The following is a 25,358-nucleotide window of genomic DNA, read 5'->3' on the forward strand; positions in this document are numbered from 1 at the left end:
CGGGCCCCGCCTGTTTCGGGTTTCGCAAGGGCGGCGCGGCGTGCCCAGCCCACAGCCGGCGGGCGGCCGCCCACACGCCCAAGGTCGCGTCCGGCCACCGAAGGGAAGGTTGGTCCTCGTTGACGTCAGCCCCGAAGGTCATGCCCGCCTCAGCTTGCCAGGGAGGGCCGTGTCCTTGGCCAGAGGCTGCAGAGCATTTGAATTCATTGATTTCTGTGGTCCAAACCTTAGCCCCATGCGTGCCATGACTTCACTGCTTTCATACATGCTTTTATTAGTCCTTTGAATTTTCCTGGATCAGGTTTCAAAGGGAGGCACCTCACCCCCCAGCATTTCAGGATTTTCGTGCTCCTGATTCTTGCATCTGTAAATCCACACGTTTCTAGACTGTTCCCTACGTGTTTTATTTGCCCGCACCAGGCTTAACCAGTCCCCTTCCCTTTGCTGTGCTGGGGCAGGGAAGCTCTGCACCTGAAAGTTGGGGACCTCTGCTATCAGGGTGCTGGGCTCCTTAACAGGTATCTGCTTGCATTAACCAGTGAGGGGATGGAAGAATGAGCTGGAAAGACCCTTGGAGAACAGTTTGTCCTGAGATCTCGCAGACAAAGAAACTGAAGCCCTAGGAGGTCCAGGACACACACAGGGCTGAGGCGAGGACCAGGCAGTGGCCCCTCTCCCGGACATCTCCCAACATTACCATGCTAACCACCCCCCCCCCCACCTTACTGCGTTCCTACCCGACCCTTTATGATAATTGCTCACAAGACAGCAAAAGAATACAAGAAGGGATCAAGTGAGACACGAAGGCCGTTTCTCTGTGACAAAGAGGAAAATCTCAGGGCTGTGGAATGACAGCCCCAGAACTCAGGACTCCTCACCCAAACACCGTGCACTACCTCAGGACCTCCGTGGACATCCACGGACCTCTGGGGGTTTAGACAAGTCACAAGAGGGAGGTGAAGATAACTCTTCCTGTGGGCCGTCCTGTCCCCAGTGCAACCCCGTCCTGGCTGACTTTCCTGCTGGAACCGTTCCTTCCTGAGAGTGCCAGCTTGTCTACACTGATAGCTCACAACTTCTATGGACAGTTTCAGTGTTTTTTAATCCCCGGTGCCCTCCCTTGTCCACTTTGAAACACTCACCGGCAGATACAAATGCTGCGTGTAAATATACGTGTTGTTCTGTGCAAAACGATTTTTCTGGAAGGCTCCACAAAAGAAGTTAAAAGGAATAAACTGGGAGAAAGGGAGGTTGAGACTTTTTCATCCTTCTTTCATTTTTAAGTTTATTTACTTATTTTGAGAGAGAGCGAGAGAGAGCTCGCAAGCAGGAGGGGCAGAGAGAGGGAGAGGCAGAATCCCAAGCAGGCTCTGCACTGTCAGCACAGAGCTCCACGTGGGGCTAGAACTCACGAACCGTGAGATCATGACCGGTGCCGAAGCCAAGAGTTGGAGGCTTAACTGCCTGAGCCATCCAGGGGCCCCGTGACCTACGTTTCACTCTATACTTTGTCATGGTCTTCCTGTGCCGTCTGGTCTTTTTACACCGTGTGAATGTATCATCGTTGTTAATTTAGAAAAATAAAGGAAAAAAATGCTACTTTTCTAGCCACTCCCAGATGCACGGGATCTTTCTTGGTTTAGTGCTAGTCATAAAAGTTACAGGACCCTCAGGGGCTTCGGGATCACTCGGTCACTCTGGCTGGTCCAAGCCCCTCCTGGTTTACAGATCATTGGACACCCAACACAGTGCGCTACACCTGGGGCTGCTGGAGGAGAGCTCGGCCTTGGCCAAGTTCCTGAATGCTCATGAACCTCTCTTGGAATAGCTCCATGGTGGGGGCGGGGGTGGGGGAAGTGTGACCCCTCCCGCCCGGCAGCCTATTTCATTACTGGCCAACCCTCAAGTATGCCTCCCAGGACTTCTCAATTGTTCTAGGCAACAAAGAAAAGTAATTTCCCCTTGAGGGAAAAGAAAGAAAGAATGAATGAGGAAACTCTGGTGCTTTTATGTCAGATCTGCTTCTGATTAGCCCTGTGACCTGGGCAAGCCCCTCAACCCTCCAGACCCTTTCCTGCCCACAAAATGCAGCCTCTGCCTGTAAACATGCATTCTGCCCAGAACTGAGCTCTGAAGGGACAGGTCTGTCCCTGTCTTCCTCTCAACTTCTACACGGCTGGCTGACGTCACTTCTGTTAGAGGAGACGGATTTCAAGATAACAGCCTAAAGAACCCTAATCTTTACATCCTATCTGGGGGGCGGGGCTATAGCTCTGGCCCACTCTTCTAAGAGAATGGCTCCTTCCCGAACATCCCTCTTAATTTCACGAGCGGACCAACCCAGCCTTTGGTGGGGAACCTTAGTGTCTCCATTTCTTTAGGCACACCCCGCCCCCCAAGTGTTTCTTTCAAATGATTCCAGAAATTAGACACTTCTCTTGAATAGATTATGTTATCTTTCTCCTAAAAGGTTGATTCTGGTGGATTCAGGAGTTTCATTTTCACTGATTTCGCCAGATGGTCTAGTTTTTAGAGGGGACTTTACAGCAGGGAGTCCTATTGGGGCCCTGGCGTGACCATGTCCTTTGGGTGTGTGTGCTCAGTGATTTGGCTGCGTGTTGTTTGTGTTGGCCTGGGCTTCGATGCTCCATCGACTGGCTTTGACCTGGTGATCTCCTTTCACCCTAGCGGAGCACCGAGACTCTCGCTGACATCCGTCCCCTCTGTGTCTTCTCCCTACCACTCTCTAGGCCAGAGTCACCAGGAGATTCAAGGCATTCCCAAGCTGGCTTTCTTCCCTTAACGGTACGATACGGGGGTCCCTTGCCACCTGAACTCTTGCTCGGTGACCAAACCTCGGGAAGAAAAGCCATTCAGATGACAGGTTAATTCTCACTCTCCACACGGAAATCGATCGTGGTCCCAACTCCCAAACGTTAGCCCGTTAGGATAATGAGGGGTACTGGTGTGAATGCTAATCATTGCAATTAGCATGGCACTTGACTGTGTACAGGTTCGTTTACCTGACAAGGTTTTATTCCAGCAGGGGCTTTCAAATAGCAGGTCCCAACTCTCGACGGCGGAGGAACCAATCATCGTTAGATGAAAATGGACTAAAATCCAAAATCCGCATCTGTCACACGTAATAAAGATAGTTAGTGCTTGTTTCGGTCGGGTGTGAAGGCGTGCAAGGATGCGACATGTATTTCTGACTCAAAGTCACTGGCAAAGACGTTCCATTAGATCACGTTTGTGACTCACAGGGATCGCTTCGATGTTTGCCCTGAACCACAGATTTGGAAACTGAGGCTCACAGAGGCCGCGGTGCAGGGTGGGAGACACCAGGCCGGCTTCGCTAGCTGCTTGTGTCCTCAGCCCCTGGAGGGGAGAGAGCTGGAGGCAGGGAGAGCTGGGAGACACGGGACTCCACGGAGGACCTGGGACTCCCCCCCGTCTGCCCGTTGTAACCCAGGCCTCCGTCCTGCATTGCTGTTTCTTCAGACAACCTGGAATATATGCCTTTTCCCTGTGGTTGGTCCATAAAAGGTTTTTTATGCTAATGTTATTTTTTAAAGTGTATTTATTTAGAGAGAGACAGAGACAGCACAAGTAGGGAAGGGGCAGAGAGAGAGGGAGAGACAGAATCCTAAGGAGGCTCTGTGTTGTCAGTGCTGAGCCCAGCGTGGGGCTCGAACCCACAGACGGTGAGATTAGAACCTGAGCTGAAACCAAGAGTCGGACGCCACGAACAACTTTTTAAATCGGGGGAATCTGGGTGGCTCAGTTGGTTAGACGTCCCACTCTTGGTTTCAGCTCAGGTCGTAATCTCAAGGCTTGTGGGTTCGAGCCCCATCTCGGGCTCTGTGCTGACAGCTCAGAGCCTGGATGGAGCTTGATCCGGATTCTGTGTCTCCCTCTCTCTCTGCCCCTCCCCTGCTCATGCTGTCTCTTTCTCTCTCAAAAATAAACATTCAAAACATTTTTTTAAAAATCAGAACTATGAAGGAAGGTTTTAAGCAAAAACTAATACTAATAATTTTTCTTGTGCTTACACTGTGGTGATTCAAACTTCTTCAGAAGCAATCTGTGTTCAACAGGGGGCAGGTTAATGTGTTATGGTGCTTTCGTTACAAAGGACCGTTCACAGGCTTTAAAGAGATTGAGGCCGGTTTCCGTATTCACCAGCGTGAGAGGATTCCCAAGCTGTAGGCAGTGAAAAAAGCAGGGACAGAACCGGAGCGTACATTCCCATTTGGAATAAAAATATTTACACACGTAGTAGACGTTTATACTTGTATGTTCGGCCACCCGACAAATGTGTGTTGGGGGCCGGCGCCGTACCAGGCACTGTTCAAGGTGCTGGGGACACAGCCACGGAGAGAGTGGCAGGAAAGCCCTACCCTCGCGGAGTGCCCGGGCCATGCCTGCCTCTCGGAGAGCTCCTGCCAGAGACAGACGGGAGGAGTAGGAGAGACTCTTCATTACACATCCTCCCATATTGTTAGGGGTTGGAGTGGGGCCCCCAGAAAGGAACCTTGAAACCCTAGCCCCCAACACCGGTGAATTGTGATCTTATTTGCAAATAGGTTCTTTGCAGATGGAATCAAGTTAAAACGGAGCCATTAGAGTGGCCCTGATCCAATGACTGGTGACTTTCTAAGAAAAGGAGATTAGGGCACAGACACACCCAGAGGAGGCAGATTGGAGGGTTGTGACCACAGACCAAGAGCCACTGGGGGCGTCAGAAGGAGTGCGGCTCAGCCCACACTTTCTGGTTTCAGGCGTCCAGAAGCATATGGTGAGAGGGCATAAATTTCTGTTGTTTCAAGCCCTCCAATTTGTGGGGCTTTGTTATGGTAGGCCTGGGACATATAGAGCTTTTAAATTATACATCATATATACCAAAGGCCAAATATGTACCTATTTTATGTTTTATTGAAAACAACTTTTTTAATGTTTCTTTTTGAGAGAGAGAGAGCGAGCGAGCGAGCAGGGGAGGGGCATAGAGAGAGGGAGACATAGAATCCGAAGCAGGCTCCAGGCTCTGAGCTGTCAGCACAGAGGCCGACGTGGGGCTCGAACTCACGAACGGCGAGATCATGACCTGAGCTGAAGTCAGTCGCCCAACCAACTGAGCCACCCAGGTGCCCCTATTTATTTATTTATAGTAATTTAATTAATTAATTAATTTAGAGAGGGAGAGGGACAGAGAGAGAGAGAGGGAGAGAATCCCAAGCAGACTCCACACTGTCAATGCAGAACCTGATGTGGGGCTCGAACTTATGAACCATCAGATCATGACCTGAGCTAAAGTCAGACATTCAACTGAGCCCCCCAGGTGCCCCTATACCTCTGTTAAAGTTTTAAGATAGAACTTTTAGGGGCGCATGGGTGGCTCGGTCAGTTGAGCATCTGACTTCGGTTTCAGGTCATGATCTCGTGTCCACCTGAGGCCAGAGTGGAAGGCAGGCAGGGGCTCTTCTAGAAAAGCCGATACACGCGAGCGGGAACGGTGTTGAGAAAGGCATTCGACCCGGCGTCCTCCATAAACCCAAGCCAGGGGACCGGGCAGCTGGCCTGCGAGGGGTTCTTCCCTGGCTCTCTGGTTCCACTCTCCCGGCAGGCGGGGCGCTGGGGAGGAAAGGGTGCTTCGCACACGTAAGAGACCACAGACCAGATCGCTCGTGCGGGCCGAGATTGGGGCATTGTCTTGCTTTGAAAACCCCCAGATTTTATTTTGCTAAAGCTCGCAATTTCTTCTGTGTGAATGGCACTTAAAATCTGTTTGTAATGGAACTTGATTGTATCCAGCTGTCACCAACTGTTCCCGTGCCGCCCAGAAGACAGCTGGCCACGTGCCACGCGATTCAGGCTCTCACTTCCAAGGGAGGGGTGGGGGGGCTCCAGTTCCCGCCAGACTTTGCCCCGATGATTTCGCTTGTGAAACAGAACAAAGCAAAGGGGGCCGCACAGGGGCTTGGGCTCAGGAAGCTGCCACGTCAAAAAGGAGTGGCATTTGAAGCCAGTGATGTGGGCGGAGGGTGGGCGGCCCGTTTTCCGAGCACGGGCCACATGCACAGTCACGAGTGACGCTTCCTCAAGCGGCTTTTCCAGTGCACTCCCCTGACAAAGATTTCCGGGACCCTGCTCTGGCCAGTGACTGCTGGTCACCGGAAGCACGTGACTGTGGCCTCGTAAGACAGGAAACGGAATGATCAGCGTGAAAGAGGAGGAAGAGGTGTGTTAAAAAAAAATAAACACAGATCACTTCTTGATGATTTTAGTTTTTAGACAGAGAGCGAGCGAGCGAGCACCTGCACCAGCAGGGGAGGGGCAGAGAGAGAGAGAGAGAGAGAGAGAGAGAGGGAGAGAGAGAATCCCAAGGAGGCTCCACGCTCAGTGCAGAGCCCGATGCGGGGCTTGATCCCACGACCCTGGGACCCGACCTGACCTGACTCTTTTCCCAGCAGCAGCTGCTCCTGGAGGAGAGCCAGGCAGAGACTGTGTTGGAGGAAGCACGCCCGCCCAGCCCTGGGCCCCCGCGTGTTTTCCGAGGCCTTGACAGACGGCTGCCCCGAGGCCGTGCAGGTGCAGTCAGCGTTAGGGATTAGCCCAGAGGTGTGGGAAACCTCTGTAGGGGGCGATTGCCTAGGGTTTCCTGTCCTGAAAGATCGTCCTGGGGGCCAGGAGACCAGAGCAGGAAGCAGGCCCACGGGAGGTCGAGCTGGTTTGATTCTTGGGGCGGGGGGGGGGGGGGGGTCAGGACAAAAATGGGGATTCAAGCTTAGAGACGGGTGGCGGTGACGGGACGTTGGGGAGATGAGACTTCCGTTGCTGGAGTGTGTGGGGGTGACGGGAGGGAGGTGTGCAGGGGGGTGGCCACGTTTCCGGATTTGGCAACGGGGTAGGGGGTGAGCCCCCAGCCACGGAGGGGCCCGGGAGGAGCAGGACCCGCTAAGAGGAGGCAAACAAAAGACGGGCCAAGAACTCGCCAGAAGGACATCCAGAAAAAGACGTTCAGCAGGATTACATTGATCGGGCAGTGAGATGTATTGATCGGAGCCGACGGATTCTGGCTCCATTTAACGCGACAGCTTTAACATCTAAAGGACAGAAAAGGGGGCGCCTGGGTGGCTCAGTCGGTTGAGCGTCCGGCTTTGGCTCAGACCGTGATCTCACGGTTCGTGGGTTCGAGCCCCGCGTCAGGCTCACTGCTGTCCGCACAGAGCCGGCTTCAGATCCTATCTCCCCCTTGCTACCCCTCCCCCGCTTGCACTAAAATAAAACAATGATAAAAAATAAAAGAAAAAGAACTCTTGGCGGGGGGCAGTGAACAGTGGCAAATACAGAAAAGGGCTTGTGGCAAATGCCCGTCACATTGGGGATGGGGCCGCTGAGTGGAGTAATGACAGCAGCACGCTGAGGACCTCGAGGAAGGAGCAGAGAGCAAGCGGAGGCTTGGCTGGGGGAGACGGTGGCTGGGGCGGACACAGAGACAAGGGGTTTTAGGGTGGCAGACAAGTGAACAGGTCATGAGAGGAGGCAGACGGACCCCCAGAGGGTGGAAGAGGCTGGCCTCCAGAGCAAAGGCAGGGTACCAGCCCTACCGAGGGAAGCGGGCGCATCTTCTGCCGTCTGTGGTCTGTGGCGGTCCCCACGGGTCAAGCATAAGTCTTCCCGTCTTCCGTCTACGCACCTGACTTCCTTCCCAAACTTCCCCTCGTGCCGGCCACTCCATAGGACCACTGGATCGTATCCAGCACCCCCTGGGAGCGTTCGAGATGCGCGCTCTCAGCCCCCTCCCTGCCCCCGCCCGCTGAATCAGACTGTCGGGGGATGGGGCCCAGCAACGTGGGTGTCTGAACGACCCCCTGGTGATTCTGACGCGCGCTCACATTTGAGGCCCGCTCGGGACCAGAATAAGCGCTTCTCGGCACTGGCCGCCCAGTAGCATGCAGGCAGAGGGGTCTTAAATGCCGACGCCCAAGCCTCGCTCCCGGGTTCCAGTTTCATTCACACTGGCCTGGAATAACCCGCCCAGCTGACTCTGCTGCCCCACGAGTGTTGGAACCACCAGGAGCAGAGGAAGATGGGGGGCAGGTGGTTCCTCGTGGTTTGTTCTTCTGCTTCGGAGCGGGAGGGGGTTCCTGTAGTGGGATTGGAAATCATTCGCCAAGAGTGAGTGGCACAGAGGCGGGAAGGGAGCAACGGCGTTTGGGAAAACCACTGAGGGGCTGGCAGAGCCTCATAAAGACGGGCAGCCAGCTGGTCCAGACGCGCAGAGGCACGCGTGTGGCCAAAGGGAGGGGCCGGGGGAGAACCACGCTGCTGGGCACCTACCAAGAATCAGGTGTCTTCACAGCCCCCCGAGGGGCTCCTTCTCCCCTGCTGTGTCCTGTCTGCACGGAGGCCATCCACGCTCCCGATACTCAGGGCAGGGATTGGCACTCAGGCCCCTCTCTGGACCAGAGGGCACGCTCACTGCTATGGTGACCCCAGCGGGTCCCCCGCGTGGGTCAGTGGGGTAAGGGGGTGGGGGTCGGGGCAGTGGCCAAACGCCTGGACTTTTCTGAACCCCAACATTCGGAGCCCACAGCTCACCTACACCTCACCCCTGTGACCCTCCCGAGGTTCCTGTTCCCAGAATGTGCGCATTCCTCGGGCGTGACTGCATCACTGCAGGGAATCTGTCACCCACTGGCCTCCCTGGAACACTGGTTCTGCCACTCAACTGCCCACCCAGGCCAGGAGCTGTCCTACCCCCACCCGGAACCTTCTGCTCCTGGATGCCAGCTCCCCACCTCTCCACTGCCGCCTCCAATGCCGTCCTGGGGCAACTGTTGGCCGGCGAGTGGACGGGTCGTCCTCACCTGTCTTCCCTCCACCCCCACCAGACTCCAGAGTCCACGGCGCCAACCAGACCTTGCAAACTCTCGTCTCAAGTAGAGCAGGAGCTCACGGGAACTCCCCACACGCAGACGCCCGCACGACGTGGCTCATGCCGACATCATCCACCAAAACATACCCCACGCTTTGTGGACAGACATCCTCGTGGTTCGCACCCAGAGCCGCCTGTCCCTGCCCTAGAGACCACGGGCCACCTGGGAGATTTAGCTCTCTGTTCACCTTTACACGTACGGCCGGCACCCCTACAGTTTGGAAAAGTGACAGTGATGAGGAGGTGGTCCTGCCCCTATGCCCGCCGGGCCCCGGAGCTGAAGCGGAGCCCCAGCCTACCGCCGCCCAGCCCGATTCATGAACTACGGACACGAGCTGGGCTTTGCCAGCCGGGATTCTGGGCTGCCACCAGCCGCCCCAAACTCTCCCACCCCACCGGGCACCCCGTTGGGTGTGCGTCCAGCTGTGGTCTCACTTCATCTGCTCTTAGTGACGTGGCAAAGGCCCCGGGTATGACGGGCATGTTTGGGTGGGAACTCGGAGGAGACACTGAGGGGGAGGAAGAGGGAAGCAGCCGCGGGGCTCGGGAACAGGCCTGCCCGGTGGTGTTCGCGGAGTACCTGGAACCGAACCCACCTGCCGGAAGCCTGCCTCCAGCCCAGGGCCGCCTTCACTTCCGTCTCCCACTCACAGGTGGGGCTCTGGCCAAATGTAACCTCCCGATCAGGGTCACGGTCACCTGTGCGGGGACCTGCCGCCCCCGGTGGCCTCCCCCAGCTTCCAGACCCGGCTCCTCCCGCTCAGCAGATGAGCCCAAATTAAGCTCCTGTGTGGACCCCGGCATCCGGTCTTCCTCACCACGCCCCCCGGCGTGTGGCCAGAGCAGCTGGGCCCGTCTGCCCGCGTCAGGAGGGGCTCAAGGGGCGCGACCCGCGCGGCCGCACCTGCTCTCCGCCGGGCACCAGCCAAGCCGGGAGGATCCCAAACAGGAGGCCTGTGCTGCTCTTGCTGACTGAAGAAAACTCACAGTTCGATCAAACCTATCATTTCTCTCTCCTCTTTCCCTGCAGAGACCCAGACGTTATTCAGTTACAAAAAAAAAAAAAAAAAAAAAAAAAAAAATCAAACAGCAGCAAACCTCAGTGGAATGCTACGGTTTCCAAGTTTCCTCAACGCAGTCCTCCCTGCAAATCACCCACAAGGCTTGGCGGGCCACTTCAAAGGGCTCCTCTGTCTTAAATTCCAATAAACGTATTTATTAAGACACTCGAATAAACCCCTTGGTTCCTCTTCTTCCTTAACGAAGATCTGCTCTACGCTTTCCCACGTACCGGCGGGTTACAGCACCACACCACGGGGAAGCCTTCACCTGTGCCGGGGGCTGGAATGCAACTCTGACAAAACCAAAGGGAGAAAAACAGAAAAACGAGGACACGGGCAGGGCTCACAAAAACTCGTTTTATTGCACCCGGATCTTGGCAACGTCTGGGGCGCCTCAGCCCCGGGAGCGGAGGCGTGGCGCACGGGACGCAGTGGGCTGAGCCCACCGGGAAAAGGCAGGTGAGTGAGGCCGCACGGGACCAATGGGAGAGGGGGACCCTTCCCCCCAAACACAAAGTTAAATTAAACCCGTGTTCTAAGTCAACCAAGTGACTGCTATCATATAAAAGCTTTCGTTACTTATATATATTTATATATTTACACATCTCCTAGGGTTTGGACTGACTTTCCGGGCTCACCCTTTCCCCTTCCCAGTGTGGCTGACGACCTTCTGCGGGAGGAAAGGGCTTGCCCCTACGGAACAGTGATGAATGCTGTAGACAGGCCAGTGCTCAGCACCGCCCAAGACACAACGGGCATGTTTTCCTAGAAAAAGGTTTCATAATTACACAGTGGATGAGGGAAGAGCCTGGTCTGAAGAGGGAGCAAGAAAAGAGACAAATTCTGTGTTGCAGACAATGAACTTCCCTTTTCAACTATAGAACGTTCCAGAAAAATAGGGCCATATAAGAATGAAGGTCAACACTGCATGGGGGGGGGGGGGGGGGGGAAGCCCTGCCCATAAAGGCCCTTGTCTTCCTCCCACAAACGGGCAGATGACAAGGCCATAGAACACTGGGGACTGGGGAGGGGTGGGGTGGGGAGCAACCCTCATCTACGAACAAGGTTCCGTCCTCTGAAAAACCAAAAGGCCCCCGCACAGGTGACACAGCACCCAAGCTTCCTGCTGGGACCAGAAGCAGCCCCAGAGCGGGCCAGGGTAGTAGTACTCTCCCACCTTTTCCAAAGAGAAATAGAAGGACAGAAAGGAAAACCAAACACAACTACCTCCGTGAAAAAATTAACGTACCTCCCTCTGTGAAACACGTAACGCTTTTTCTGATCCCCACCCCCCCCCCCCGGCCCCAGAGCAAGCGGCAAGGCTCGGGAAGAGTGTGGCACAGGGGTGCCGGACAAGGGCATCGGCGGGCCTCAGGCCGCGAAGGACGGACAGGTCCACACCAGACGTCAGTCCACCTCCACGCGGACGTTCCCAAGAGGAAAGGACGTGCAGACGTATTCCGTGGAGTCGCTCTAAGATTGACCTCTACGCCCTCTACTACTGGGTCACGTGTCTGTTCTCCGGAAAACGCCACCTCGACTGAGGGTTTCCCACATTTATTAAATTACAAGTCGCAGGCACGGCTTGAGCAAGATAAAAAAGCGATCTCGAATCATACAATCATCTCAATTCAAAAGCACTCACAAAATTGAGCAAATAAAGCTGGTATCGCGTACTGGGGGAAGGGAACATGTTGCTGACGGAAGCCACAGACCTGGCAAAACGGAAGTCTTCTATTAAGTAGCAAAAGAAAAGGGTTCTACCCCAAGACCACCACCTCGATAAAGACCCGCGGGTCGCTGCAGCTGCAGGGGAAGGAATGGCAAAGCCACCTCGGAATAAACGGCCGGAAAGGCAGGCGTGTCGGCACATCGTCTCGAGGCCCCTGCTCCCCGGAGCCGGCCTAGAGTCTCTCGCGGGGGACGATACACCAGAAGGGCCGCCCCCGATTCCAGAAAAGGGAGGAGTGCGGTGGGCGGCGGCCCCGGGCTTACCCTCTGAGGGGACACTTAAGGCATAGACAGAGCCCCCCCCCCCCCCCCCCCGCAGAGACGGGGAGGCCGGGACCAGACGGCGGTGCCGGCAGCAAGGGACGGACGTCTCGTCCTCTTGCCCGAGGATGCGCCGGGAGGGGTGCGGCCGCCGTCCTCCCCCGCGCCCCCCGCGGACCACACGCACCGCCGGCCCGGCGTGCTGCCACCCGCTCTGCGCGTCACCGTGCGGCTCACGCCGTGACACCAGAGGTCCCGATCCAAAGAAGCCCAGGGCCTCCGTGGGCCGTCCTCCTGCGGCGGGCTCGCGGTGCCGGCCTGGCGGCCACGGGGCACAAAGTCCTCAGCGGGGCTGCTCTCAGCTCAGACGGACAGGACCCAGGATGGACACCTCGTCTCCGGAGGCTGTGGGGCAAAGGACATTGCTCCTGACGAGAAAGGAGAGCCTGGGACTCCCGCCAACGTTCCGGAGGGCGTGTCCACACCGGTCAGCACGTGACATCAGACGGAGCCAGCTCTGTCCCGCGCACACGCACCACACCCCCCACCCTTACACCTCATCACACAACCCCCACCTTTAACACACACCTCACCACACACACGCATATGCACCAGACACAGCCCAGAACCCCACACTGACATCCGCTACTCACACACACACACACACACACACACACACACACACACACACGCACTGACCCATCTCGACAGCAGCAAACTCAGCGGCGGTAACTGAGGCTGGTAGCCTTAGCTGGGTGAGTCACAGACCAAAAGTTCCGTCTACTCTGAAGTTTCTGGAAGGCGTTGAAGGTTCTTTTCTTCTCTTTCTTGAACTTTTTCACTTTCTTTTCCTGCGTCAAGAAACCGCAGGCATCACAATTCCCAAAAAGGGCTCGTCCCCATTCCCGCAGCCCCTCGTGAAGGCTTACTGCGGGGGGGGGGGGCACACAGATCTCAACATGCCACCAAATCGACAGGCTTTCTCTTCGTGCAGCCCGCGGGAGGCGTCCCCACTGTCCCCACCTTGCTGGGGAAGGAACAAAGCAGCGGGGGACAGACGCCTCGTCCGTGGCCACGCCACGTTCAGAGCGGCCAGGCCGGCATCGAGCCCAGCAGCCCACCTCCCGCCGTCCCGGACGACTTCACGAGGCCACTGCCACTTCCAACCGCCCCAAAGGGCCTAGTCCTCCCTGAGCCAGGCCTCAGCGGGGCCACCACGAGCACCCCGCCACGCCGGCCACGAGCACACCCCCGTACCTTCCCTCGATCGAACTCTTCGTCCCAGTCGTCGATCACCGTGGCCGCGCGGGCCCATCTGCTGTCCTGAATGGCGTCCTGACTGACGGCCGACACCTCACCGTCCCACGTCAACACTGCAAAACAGACACCTCTGTGCACCGGCTTCCAGAACGCGGTGTAGACAGGGACGGGCCTATTCCTGATACACTCAAACATTCGAGTGCCACCCTCTGGTGAAACGGACATGCAGAGGACGGGGGAGGGCAGAGGGGCCCGCAGCGAGCAGGACAGTCAGCGGTTCCGTGACTTCCATGCAGACGTCCTTGGCTCTGCATCATCAGCCCGCAGTTAGTCCCTTTCAGACCCGCGCCCTCGTTTACCAGAGGTCTCAGGCGCAGGATGTTTCCCTCCAACCCGTGCCCGCCCGGCCCGCGCCGCCCAGGGGCACAGGGTCTGCTCTCCCCGCCCCCAGGGACCGGTTCTGAACGGACACTCCTCGGCTCATCTCTGGAGTCCAGCAATTCCCGCACCCCAGGATTGCGACCCCAGGGCCCATCTGAGTCCTCTGCGCTGCCCAGGCTCAAAACCGGTACCTTTCCTCCCGTAGGCTTTATCTGAGGAATACTCAAGCAGCTCCTGGAGCACGTCGGCCTCCCCGTCTCGGACCCAGGACACGCGAGGAGCCCGTGCCTGCCCTACAATCAGACAAACACCATGTCTGCCTCTCACGAAGAACCCGACTGCTTCTCCACAGACGGGCCACCGACCACCCCGACTCTCGGAAAAGACCAAAACCCCAGCGCCCCACCGTGGGAACCGGCGCCTCCTCCAGGGAAGGGGCCAGAAATGAGGGGCTGGAACCGGAGGGAACCACAAAGCACCAGCATCACCTCAGCTTCCAGGGAGGCGGTCTCTCAGCCCCGTCCCGGCACGGCCAGGCCACCACGGACACCTGGGTACTGACGGCTCTGACCACCCTCCTCAGGCTTCTAGAAACGACGTCTGCCTGGTCCCAACCTCTGCCCGAGCTCCTCTGCCTACAGCTGCCAGAACGGATTCCCTTCCCTCAGCACAAAGCGGACCTTGCTCTCCTGGCCTCCACTTTGTCAGCGACCCCATGAACTGTGGGCTCGTGTCCCGAGCGCGGTGCCCCTCGGCCAGTGCCTGCTGCCCTCTCCAGCCTCCTGCCCTGCTCCACAGCACGGCCCGGGCCAGTGGTCCCGCTGAGCTACCTCAACGCTCTCCCCGTCTCCCGGCCGTGAAGGCCCTTGCCCACGAAGCCCAGCCTTGTGATATTCGGGATGGGAAGCAAACAGACGAGGGGCCGCGGGGGCACCTGCGCCGGGCGGTGGGCCCCGTGGCCCGAGCACCGTCTCCACGTGCTCAACGTGCTGACAGAGCAAGCCGGGGTCTGACGACGGCGGCCAGGCTGCTCCGTGGCCACCTCCGTGCGGACGTTTTCTCGACACGCTGGCCGCCTTATTCGTCACGGCCTCGTGGTAGCGCTTCCCACGGTAATCAACGCCCAGATTCGCTTCTCAGGGGCTGGACAAATACACAGCGCTCCCCAGCAGCCCGCTCGCCCCCAAAAGCACGAACGTAACCGGTTCCCCAGGCAGCAGAGCAGATCTCACGGAGTCTGCCGCCTGCCGGGTCCCTTCCCGAGCAGGGGTGACCTTCTCTACCCTTCGCTTAGCGGACACGCTGTGTCAGGAGCACCCAGCTGAGGCTGGCCAGCTCTGAGGGAACAAGGAAACAAAAGCCAGAGGAGGTGCTGAGCCACGGGCGTTTAAGGCCTGGGGACAGCCGAAACACTGGGCACCCGGGCAGCAAGAGGCCACGTGATCTTCAGAAAAGGCCAAATATAAACCCAGGCCGACACTCCAAGTTCAAGAGTCACGGAGGAACTCTAGGCTGGATGGCCCAGGACTCATCCTGACGGGAAAGTTCAGGCAGGAAGAGCCCTGAATCGGGAAAAACACAGTATTCCCAGAACGTGGAGAAGCGCACGCGTATACCTCTCTGCTTCTCCAGAGTAGTTACAAGCCGAATGCTCGTTTGGATGGGGAGGCAGTGACCCCCAGGGCAGGCGGCTTGCCCACGGGGACAGAGCAGAGGGAAGAGGTCTTCATCCTGGCCCCTCCCCCTGCACCGCACCTGCCTCTGGGATACAGCAGGCCTGTGCCCAGCCCCCTTCCCCTGCGGTCCCCTTCCCGGATGTACAGCCACGCGGCCCCGGGCCCAGCCCCCCGGCTCCCCCTCCTCGGCGGGTGCACACCTGCTCGGTCCCCGGGCCGCCTGCCGTTCACGGCCGGTGAGGGCTGGCTCCCAGGGACGGCAGGGCCCCTCTGCGTCTCGCCCCTGCAGGCTTCGGGGAGCCCGTTCTCTTGTACTTCCTGCCGTGACTCCTGCTGCCTTCTTTTCTTTTTCTTTTTCCTTGGAGATGCTGCACTGGCCTCTGACTCGGTGACATCCAAGAGAGAACAGCTGCTGGGAAGTCAGTCAACAGTCAGCTCTGAGCAAACGGGGAGTGAGAGTGGGGGTTCACTCGCCCCGGAACTCCCAGATGGCAGATACCTAACTGTGCGGAAGAGCCCCCCCTGAGAAACTGCCCCCCCCACCCCACCCCCCGACGTGAGCAGGACAGAGCGTGCTAGCTGTCCGAGGCCACGGTCGGGGAGAAAAGCCCATAACTGCAACTGACCCGGGCAAGTCGTACAGGCCGGATGACGCGGCCGCGGCGCCTGCCGCCTGGGGGCACGCACCACGCCAGCCGGCTCTGGAACAATGCCGCCCGCTCACCGCCCCGGTGAGACACCTGAGGACGCGGCCACGTCCTAGAAGCCTGGTCGGCACGCTGTATGGCCAGATGACACCCACCTGGGTCAGACCGTGTCGCTGGCGGGGTGGGAGGCCGCCTGGCTCCCTGCGCTCACCTGTGCCACGGTGGGTCCTGCGGGAGGCCGTCTTCGGCGCCGAGGCCCTCGGCTCCCTCCCGCCTCCTCTTCCTGCCGCTCACGTGGCACCCCGCTTGCTGGCCGTTCTCTTGCTGCCGTCCGCCCTCCTCCTCCAGGCGGTCCACGGGCACCTCCGCCCGGCCCTCCTTCCTGCGCTCGAGGCCCCGGTGCTGCCTCTGCACCTGCCCCTCCTGCAGGGGGGAGGCGTCCACGGCCTCCGCGCGTTTCCCCTTCTTCTTTCTCCTCTTCCCGGGAGGGGCTGCGGCCAAGGCGCACGTCTCTGAGCCCCGCCCCTGCGTCTCTCCCCTCCGGTTCCTCTTCCTCTTCTTACAGAGGCTCCGGGGGGGCTTGCTGGCCTCCGGCAGCTGGTGTGGAGGGGCCCGGAAGCCCCCGTTGACCTGAGGCAGGGGAGCAGAGGCGGAGGAGCAGCTCTGTGGGTCTGACGTCCCGAGGGGTTGGGGGCTACTGGACAGTGACGAGCAGGGGCCGACGGGGAGCTTCGGACGGCTGGATGGTCTGGGAGCAGGTGAGAGCGCCCTGTGAGGACACACTGCTCTGATGCACAGCCGGGCCCTTCCCACCCACCCTCGGCCCCCTTCCCTTTCAGGTGGTTTTCCCCGCTGTCAACCTTAGACGTACGTTGGTCATACATAGCGAGTGAGAAAAGAGACTCACGAGAAGACGCAAATACACCGAAAGTCAAAGTTAATAAAAATCGTAACATCTCTCTTTGTCCCTATCACCAGACGGTTTGAAGTATTTTTGCAAATTCTTGATGTTAATTAAAAAAAAAATTTTTTTTAACGTCTACTTATTATTGGGAGAGAGAGAGACAGCGTGTGAGCGGGGGAGGGCCAGAGAGGAGGGAGACACAGCATCCGAAGCAGGCTCCAGGCCCCGAGCTGTCAGCACAGAGCCCGACGCGGGGCTCAACCCCACGAACCGTTGAGATCGTGACCTGAGCCAAAGCTGGACGCTTAACCGACTGAGCCCCCCAGGCGCCCCTCCTGTTGCTAATTTTCAACACGAGTGTGCTGGGAGAAGCAGCTTCGCTAAGCTCCCCACGAGCCTCGCGATGTTCATGCCCGGGACGCCAGCCTCGCAAGGAGGGCCGGTGCAGGCCTAGGGGTCGTGTACCGGGACTCTCCAATTTGGGGGGCTCTGGGAAATCAGGGGAACAGACTCTACAGCGGACCCCGCGGCTAGACGGGGACGGGGCAGGAACGGGGGCTCCCTCACGCCAGACTCTCTGGCCCACCTCCTGCCGGCGGCAGGGTCCCAAGACAGCTAACCTCCGTGGGCCTCACTGTTCTCATTCGGGACCGAGTGATGACAAAGCCTGCCGGGAAGGGTCACAGCAGCAAACAGGACGCTGTTCCCTAAACTGGAACAGACTGACACCTGGACAAAGGGAACTACCACGCCATTTACCGCGCTCCCTGGCAAACGTCATGAAAAAGCTGCGTGTCAGAGAAAGAGTAAGAAACACACAGCAAACACCTTAAGAGTCTAAGGACCTACCCGCTGCAAAAACACTGGGCTGGGTCCAGCCCGAGCACGAGGGCGGGCGAGGCTGGCTGGCGGGAACACGCGGCTGACCACACCATCCCCGGGGCGGCCGGGGGGTGGGGGGGACACATCAGCGCCCACGGCGAACACCAAACTACCAGCACCATGTCCCGGCCTCACCCAGCTGCCTCCTTCCCTCCCTCCCCAGGCGCCAAAGGCCCCACCGGCCACCGGGCGACCGGGCACATCGGCAACTCTGCTTCCTACCGCTCGACACCCTGAGGGACACCCGCACCCCGTGTGTAACAGGCCGGGAGACGCGTCGGCGCGGAGCCTGAACAGACCCCCCCCCCAGAGAGCCACGCCTCCCACTCTGGACGCCCGCCCGGAGCTCCGGAGGCCAGCGAGCCCAGACGGCCCGGGGAGCCCGCTCGGGGGGTCACCGGGGGGACGCACAAAACGACACCGGCGGCAAAAAGACACCCCTCGGCGGGCTCACAGAAATGAGTCCACGCAGGGTCCTTCTGGGACTCCCGCCTTCCTCTTCTCCTGTGCGGTCCCGTCACGAGGCTGGGGAGGGACCACAGGCACGTCACCGTCACCACATGGACACGGCAGACGGACGGAAAACGAAGACCAGTAAAAAAAAAAAAAAAAATCAGTGTGGCAGGGAACAGGCCGCCTCTGACCAGCCAGGGCTCCTTTGCCAGATGGAAACCGAGGGAACAGGGAGAAGTCGGCGCGGGACACGCCCTGTACCTGTCCAGCTGCACAACACCGTCCATCCCGCAAGGCTGGAGACCTGGTGAGTCTTCACCAGCCAAGCACACGCTAAGCACAGGGGAGGAGCAGCCGGCCTGCAGGGCCCGCGCCCACGGCTCACCTGATGGCACCGACAGGCCAGGCGGAGGCGGCGACCGGGTGAGTGGTTTTCCTGGGGTAGGTGAGGTCGGACAATGGTGAGAGGGGTGGACGGAGGTCATTGCCGGCTGCCCTCCGCAGGGTGCTGGCCTGCAGTTATTGACATAAATAAAAACTTGGTGGTCTAAAAGAGGTTGCCGTGAGTGAAGAGGGAAAACAAAAATGAAAATAAACATAAACGAAAAGTAAAAATGGAAGAGCCCAGAAAGAAGGATGAGGGGACAGAAGGGGACAAAACAGAGGGAGGTGGGGGTGGGGAATGGTAGAAGAAGAATCAGAAGTGTTTTTGGTTAGAAACAAAAAGGAGAAAAGGAAGGAAATTGAAGCAAAAGTCTCAGCACAACAGTCGCATCCTCGAGCTTCGTGCTACACGCAGAGGTGCAGCCCGCCCGCGTCCTGTCCGCCCACCGCACCTGCCCCGTCCTCCCCGAGGCTTCCGCGGGAGATCCTGCCTACGGACGGATCCGGGGGACCGCCACCTCGCCCCGACCCCCAACAGCCACACGCAGTATTATCACACCAGCATCCCCCGGGCCCCCGCCCGCGCCCGGGACGGCCCCGTGCACCCTGCGAGTGCCCACAACCACTCTGTTCCTCCGGTCGAGGGGGGGGCCAAAGGCCCCACCACAACCCCCACCCCCGAGACTAGCACCAAACCTGCTCTTTGAACTCTACAGACACACTTCCTGCGGTGAGACCCTCACACACCCACCTTCTTGGCAGAAAGGGCCAGTTTTTTGGCTGGTGGAGGAGACATGATGCTTGCGGGCTCAGTGGCGGTGGTGCTCAGGACGGGGGGCTTGGGCTTCGCCGCCTTGGAGTCCTCTCCGCCCGGCAGCGCTCTGGGGTTTGTTCCCTGAGAATCACCCGAGGGGGCGGCTCCGCTCTCGGGCGTTGGGGGGGCCTTGGTGGGGTCGCTGCTGGCGGAGTGCTCCGGGCTGGGACCGCCGGAACCCCTCCTGTCGGGCTCGGGACGCTCGCTGCCCGCCGCGGGCCCGCTGGCAGTCACTCCGGCCGGGAGCCTGGGTGAGGTAGAGGGGGCAGCAGCCCTGCCGTCCCAGGAGCCGGGCCTGTGGCCCTCGCCCCTGCCGCCGCTCCCGGTGCCGGTACCGTGGAGCCCCTGAGAAGCTCTGCGTGACGGGGACACGAAGTGCAGGGGAGTCGGCTTCTTGACTTTCTTTCCGGGCTCATCCAGAATGGTCGGAGTGTTGGGGGGTGTTTTGGAGAGTCGGGGGGAAGGGGACCCCAAGGGTGGCTTTGGAGGAACATATCCATTCTGAGACTTCAGACCCAACACGGAGCCGTTTCTGGAAACAAGCACGCCGAGCTCCTCAGTGGCCTGTAGCTTCTTCAGCGTCGCGGGGTCCAGTCGCTAGAGGAGAGCAAGCAGGGGACACGGTCACACCCGGGAGGGCGCAGGGGACACAGTGACACCCGGGAGGGAGCGCGGGCCGGCGGCTCTCCCCGCGAGGTCAAGGCACCCTCAGAGGCAGGCAGGGTCCCTGCCAAGCAATTCAAGACAGATTATCCGGGGGGACACACGGTAAGGACGCTGTTGCTTCTCTGAACGGTGGTGGGATTTTGTGAGTCGTGCACACGTGGGGATCTTTACGGTCACCTTTACTGAAAGCAGGACGTTTTCATCAGGAGTCAAGAAATACAAAAAAGCGTAAAGTAAAAAAAACATGTACCCGAGCCGCACCCCTCGGCTAAACGTCAGCCCAGGTGGACACGCTGGCATCCCCTCCGGCCGCCCTGCCTCCCGAGGGCTTCTGGCCCGCACGGGGGGTGTCTGGGCCCACTGCGCGCTTCCCGAAGCACCGTCACTCCTCTCAGTAAAGGTCTTCCCGTGTGCCCAGCAAGCACCTCGGTGAACAGTTTACACAAGCTGCCCTGCCTCCCGCTGCCGCGGAAACGAACCGCGCCACGGGGTTCCGGGTACCTTCCGGGCACCCCAACTCCTCCTCCAGGCTCCTCGCGGCGGCGTCCGTGCCGTCCCTGGTTTAAATGCTCCGCGAGGCCGGTGTCTGCAGCCTGCCGGCCTCACCGCCCGCCTGGTTCAGGTCTAGGAGTCCGAGCTTACAACTGCTGGCCGAACGAACCACCAAAAGACCAGACCTTTTCCCTATTTACTGCTCAGTGCTCGTGTTTTCGGGACGGAATTCCGAGGCCGGGAGCACTTCCGTGAATTCTGAGGCACGCTACCAACGCGTTTACCAAACTCTCACCAGCAAGAGCTACTGGGTCCTTCTCAGAATGTTCGCTAATTTCAAACCGCTGCTGGCTCTTACTACCGTTAACACTCGTACGCTCTCACACGTCACCTGCACGGGTCCTCGGTGCGTGAGAAACGTTCACCTTTTGCTGGATTTGCTGCACAAATTTTTAGACGCTTTGTCGTTTCGTTTTTTCTAATATCTCACGCTCAAAACTTCAAATGTTAGTTTACCCAATTTATGATTTGTTTTTCGAGGTTTTCTCTCTTACAAAGTCTTCCCTCTTCTGGAAGTTCACCGAACATGCACTTCTCTTTTCTTCCGAGTTTTCCTCTCTTTTGTCTCTATGCTCAACAACGATTTACCCTTTATTTACATTCTCTGCAAAGAGTATACATCTTCCCACTGCACCGTGAGACCTTCTCGTTGATGGGGCACTGACATTTATGTAACCTACAGAATGTTATTTAAAATAAAACGGCTTTGGGGGCACCTGGGTGGCTCATTCAGTTGAGCATCTGACTCTTGATTTTGGATCAGGTCATGATCCCAGGGTTGTGGGGTCGAGCCCCGGGTCGCGCTCCACGCTGAGCGCGAAGCCTGCCTCAGATGCTCTCCCCCTCCCCCCGCCCCTCTCCCCTAATCGTGCTCTAAAATAAAAAATAAAGTGAAAAGGATTTTGTCAATTGCAGCACGTGTGGAATGTTACCTTCATGATGCTGAGGCGCGTGGCCCCGCGGGCGACACCCCGCCCCTCCCTCCAGTGTTTCTGAGCACAGCCGAGGCTTCCGCCTCCTGGTCTGGGCCACAGGTCGTGGCCTTTCTTTGCTAGGTCAACCCAACGCTTCTAATTCTCACGTGTTGGCAGGGAAACACAGGTCTGCAAAAATGACCAGACCCCCGCAGACCGCGAAGGGCCCCCACCTCCCGGCAGCCGGCGTCTGGATCTGATCTTCAGACCGAAGGGGAAGGTTCACAGAAGCGGTCGACAGAAAGGACCGATCTGTTTCTCAACGACAGACGGTGTCGCGGCAAGGAGATCCCTCGCTACTCTGGTCGGTACGACCGGTTCTCAGTAGAAAAACTCAAATATTACACAAAAATAACTTGAAAAGGAGGGTATTTCCTAATTGCGAACGTTTTTCCACCTCAGATCTCTCGCTCACTCTCTCCCTCCGCGTATCCGTACGTGCGCACACGGACACGTGTGACGTTTCCTTTCCTAACCACCTCAATACGTTTTGGACATGATGCCCCCTCGCTCCTAAAAACGGCCGTGTATATTCCTCAGAACACGGATGTTTTCTTAACCTGATCACAGCAGGATTATCAAAAGCAGGAGATTAACATGGCTAGAAACCGCTCACATTTCCCACATTAAGTCGTGGAGACAAAAACGACGCCCTCCGGGACGCGTCGGGGCGAGGACACGCTTGGCGAGCCCGTCACCGCACTTGTGCGCGGCAGCTGCTCTGAGGGGCACGCGGAGCTACGGCCTGACTCGCTCGCTGGCTCAGGGTTTCTCCTCGCTGTCCCTTCCGCCCCTCACCCAGCGTCAGCCCGTGACCAGTTTAAGAGAGAACACGGAATAAAACGGGACAAACCGAGCTCTCCTGCCATCGGGCCGGGTTCTGAGCGTGAAGAGCGCTGGGGGCCCCAGGACCCCCTAGGGGCGCAGGCAGGAGGATCCGCTGCGTAAACTCACATCCTCTTAAACAAGTACCTTTCCGGTCAGCGGGGAGCAAAGAGTCCCGTTGCCAACATTCTTCCTGAAGCGGTCGGCGACCACACCTGCCCGGCCGGGAGCGGAGGACGCCGTCCTGGGGAGGGAGCCGTCAGGACTCTTCTTAGAGCCCGGGATTCTGTCAGAGGAAGAACACGGTCTGGTTCTCTGAGCTCTCACCCCCCCCTTACACCACGGCGGCCGTCACACAGCCTCGGACGTCCGCTCGGCACAGGCAGGGAGCGCGTCAGGGTCAGAGCCCTTCCGAGACCGAACTCTCGCTTCACCAGAAAGCCAGAGGACCCCCCCACCCCACCCCGCCCCACTCAATCACTGCGTTCAAATTCAGCGGGACGCGGACGAGGCAGCAAAAACGCCTACGGTCTCCACGTCCTCCGACCTCTAGGTCGGGGACAACCGCCCCCAAGAGAAGGGGCCCCGCTGCGGCCTCCGCCCTCTGCCAACATGCTCCAGTGCCCACTGCGGCCGCCGTCCAGACACGACACGTGGCATCTGGGGCAGCAACAGAAAATAATAGGCAACACCCCCACTCGTATTCAACGTGGAGCAGGCGGAGTCCTGCTCTGGCCCCCCCAGAGGGAGCCGCTGTCGTGACGGCCAGGCAGGCGGGTCTAAAGGAGCAGTTCCTGGCGGACGCTCCCCCCTGCGCACTGCCCGCCCACGCAGCCCACAGCAGAGGGGACGGGCTCGCAGACGGCGGGGGGCAAAAGGACTCACTGCATATAGAAGAGCACGTAGGCCTGCTGGTTCAGAACCACCTTGATGTTGCTGGAACGGACCGAGGAATCGTTCATCTGGTACCACTGTCCGTTGCTTGCCTGGAGCGGCACGGGGTGTGGGAGAAAACGACACAAAACGAAACAATCAACACGCGTTCTGTAAGCCGTATCTTTGAAAGAAGGAAATAAAAAAATCTGCTGTTAGGGGCGCCTGGGGGGGCTCAGTCGGTTGAGCGTCCGACTTCAGCTCAGGTCGTGATCTCCCAGTTCGTGGGTTCGAGCCCAGTGTTGGGCTCTGGGCTGACAGCTCTGAGCCTGGAGCCTGCTTTGGATTCTGTGTCTCCCTCTCTCCTTGCTCCTCCCCCATTCACACTCTGTCTCTCCCTTTCAAAAATAAATAACCGGGTGGCTCAGTCGGTTGAGCGTCCGACTTCACCTCAGGTCGTGATCTCCCAGTTCGTGGGTTCGAGCCCAGTGTTGGGCTCTGGGCTGACAGCTCTGAGCCTGGAGCCTGCTTTGGATTCTGTGTCTCCCTCTCTCCTTGCTCCTCCCCCATTCACACTCTGTCTCTCCCTTTCAAAAATAAATAACCGGGTGGCTCAGTCGGTTGAGCGTCCGACTTCAGCTCAGGTCACGATCTCACGGTTCACAAATTCGAGCCCCGCGTCAGGCTCTGTGCTGACAGCTCGGAGCCTGGAGCCTGCTTCAAATTCTCTGTTTCCCTCGCTCTCTGCCCCTCCCCTGCTCACGCTCTGTCCTTCTCGCTCTCAAAAATAAATAAACATAAAAAACAATCTGCTGTTAACTGCCATGTATACCCGTGTGCTGTCAGTGACCTCGTGTTAAAACGTCCAGCGTTGCTCTCGCCCCGAATCCCCGCTCCCTCCTGGTGCAAGGCCGTCTAGGGTCTGATCTGCACAGCGTCTCCCACCAACACCCGGCCGTCCTGAGCCGCCTCCAGGCTGCTGGAGGCAGCCTCCCCCCGGAGTCTCAGCCCAAGTCCAAGGACGCTACAGATCCTGGCGCGACGGGTTCTAAAGACATCTTTGCCCTCCGTTCGCTGAAGCACCGAAGGGACCGGAACGCAGCCACAAACGCGGCCACTTTCCACGAGCACACGTTCTGCAGAGGCCCCACGTGGACGTGCACCCACGGGCACGGCACACCTGCCCCCAGGAGGCAGAGCACGCGCCGCCACCGGCCGCCAACGCACCTGGACGCGGAGCACTGACCTTCACGTAGCAGTAGTAGTGGCCCGCGTGGCAGCTGTAGCCAGAGTGCACGAGGACCGCGTACAGCCCATACATGACGGGCTCGCCGCTGCTCTGGGACATGTACGGACGGAGGTTCAGGAATTCCGGGTAGCCTACATCCTGAAGGAAAAGCCCAGACAAGGCGACGGAAATTCATCAGCGAGAGAAGGTCAGTTCGCCCCCTCCACCCACAACTACGTAAAAGGCACGATCGGCTGGTCTCTGACAACCGGGGGGCCACGTGGCAACGCTGTGGCAAGAGCCCCTTAGCCAAGGGTGAAAATACAGGAAGGACGCAGAGAAGAGCGTCTTCCATCCGACCGACGTGAAACTATTTTATCGTCCCGTCGAGTGACGCCTGGACTACCACGTCTCCCTGCGTGGGCCCCCAGCGTGCGGCGAGAGAACTAGCTCGTGCCCTCCACGCCACCGTAAGGAGCACTGGGGGGGATCAGGGAGGCGATGGCCCGGTCTGGGTCTTCAGAGAAAACGGTGCTCACTCCACAGAGCCCACTGTCACAGTAGGTCAAAACCAGAACCAAGTGCATCGGGACAGAGGTCTCATGCCAGAATTTATTTCAAATTTGACAATTTTCCACTGGGAAGTATTTTCACAAATTATCTCTGAGGGCCACCTGGGTGGCTCAGCTGGTTAAGCATCTGACTCTTGACTTTGGCTCAGGTCATTCTTTTTTTTTTTTTTTAACATTTGCTCATTTTTGAAAGACAGAGCGCAAACGGGGGAGGGCTAGAGACAGAGGGAGACACAGAATCCGAAGCAGGCCCCAGGCCCCGAGCTGTCAGCACAG

General features: G+C 58.5%; 1 protein-coding gene across 5 annotated transcripts in view; it reads right to left on the bottom strand.

Moving 5' to 3' along the window:
* Positions 1-10,342: 10,342 nt before the first annotated feature.
* USP36 (ubiquitin specific peptidase 36) overlaps positions 10,343-25,358 on the bottom strand; it is a 38,798-nt gene continuing 23,782 nt past the window's right edge. For 2 of the 5 annotated variants that reach the window (XM_023244158.2, XM_045045266.1), the window contains 11 exons: positions 24,529-24,669; positions 23,295-23,395; positions 22,557-22,695; positions 19,330-19,989; positions 18,580-18,707; positions 16,167-16,724; positions 15,509-15,720; positions 13,824-13,925; positions 13,249-13,364; positions 12,691-12,842; positions 10,343-12,396 (listed from right to left, as the gene is read on the bottom strand). In XM_023244158.2, the coding sequence (XP_023099926.2) occupies positions 12,711-12,842; positions 13,249-13,364; positions 13,824-13,925; positions 15,509-15,720; positions 16,167-16,724; positions 18,580-18,707; positions 19,330-19,989; positions 22,557-22,695; positions 23,295-23,395; positions 24,529-24,669 (2,289 nt within the window). In that variant the 3' untranslated portion in view covers positions 10,343-12,396; positions 12,691-12,710. Of the gene's footprint in view, positions 12,397-12,690; positions 12,843-13,248; positions 13,365-13,823; positions 13,926-15,508; positions 15,721-16,110; positions 16,725-18,579; positions 18,708-19,329; positions 19,990-22,556; positions 22,696-23,294; positions 23,396-24,528; positions 24,670-25,358 lie in introns of those variants that run through there. The other 3 variants (XM_019818341.3, XM_019818340.3, XR_006589967.1) reach the window with 3 other exon arrangements.

The sequence above is a fragment of the Felis catus genome, chromosome E1, assembly GCF_018350175.1.
Source record: "Felis catus isolate Fca126 chromosome E1, F.catus_Fca126_mat1.0, whole genome shotgun sequence".
Lineage (NCBI taxonomy): Eukaryota > Metazoa > Chordata > Mammalia > Carnivora > Felidae > Felis > Felis catus.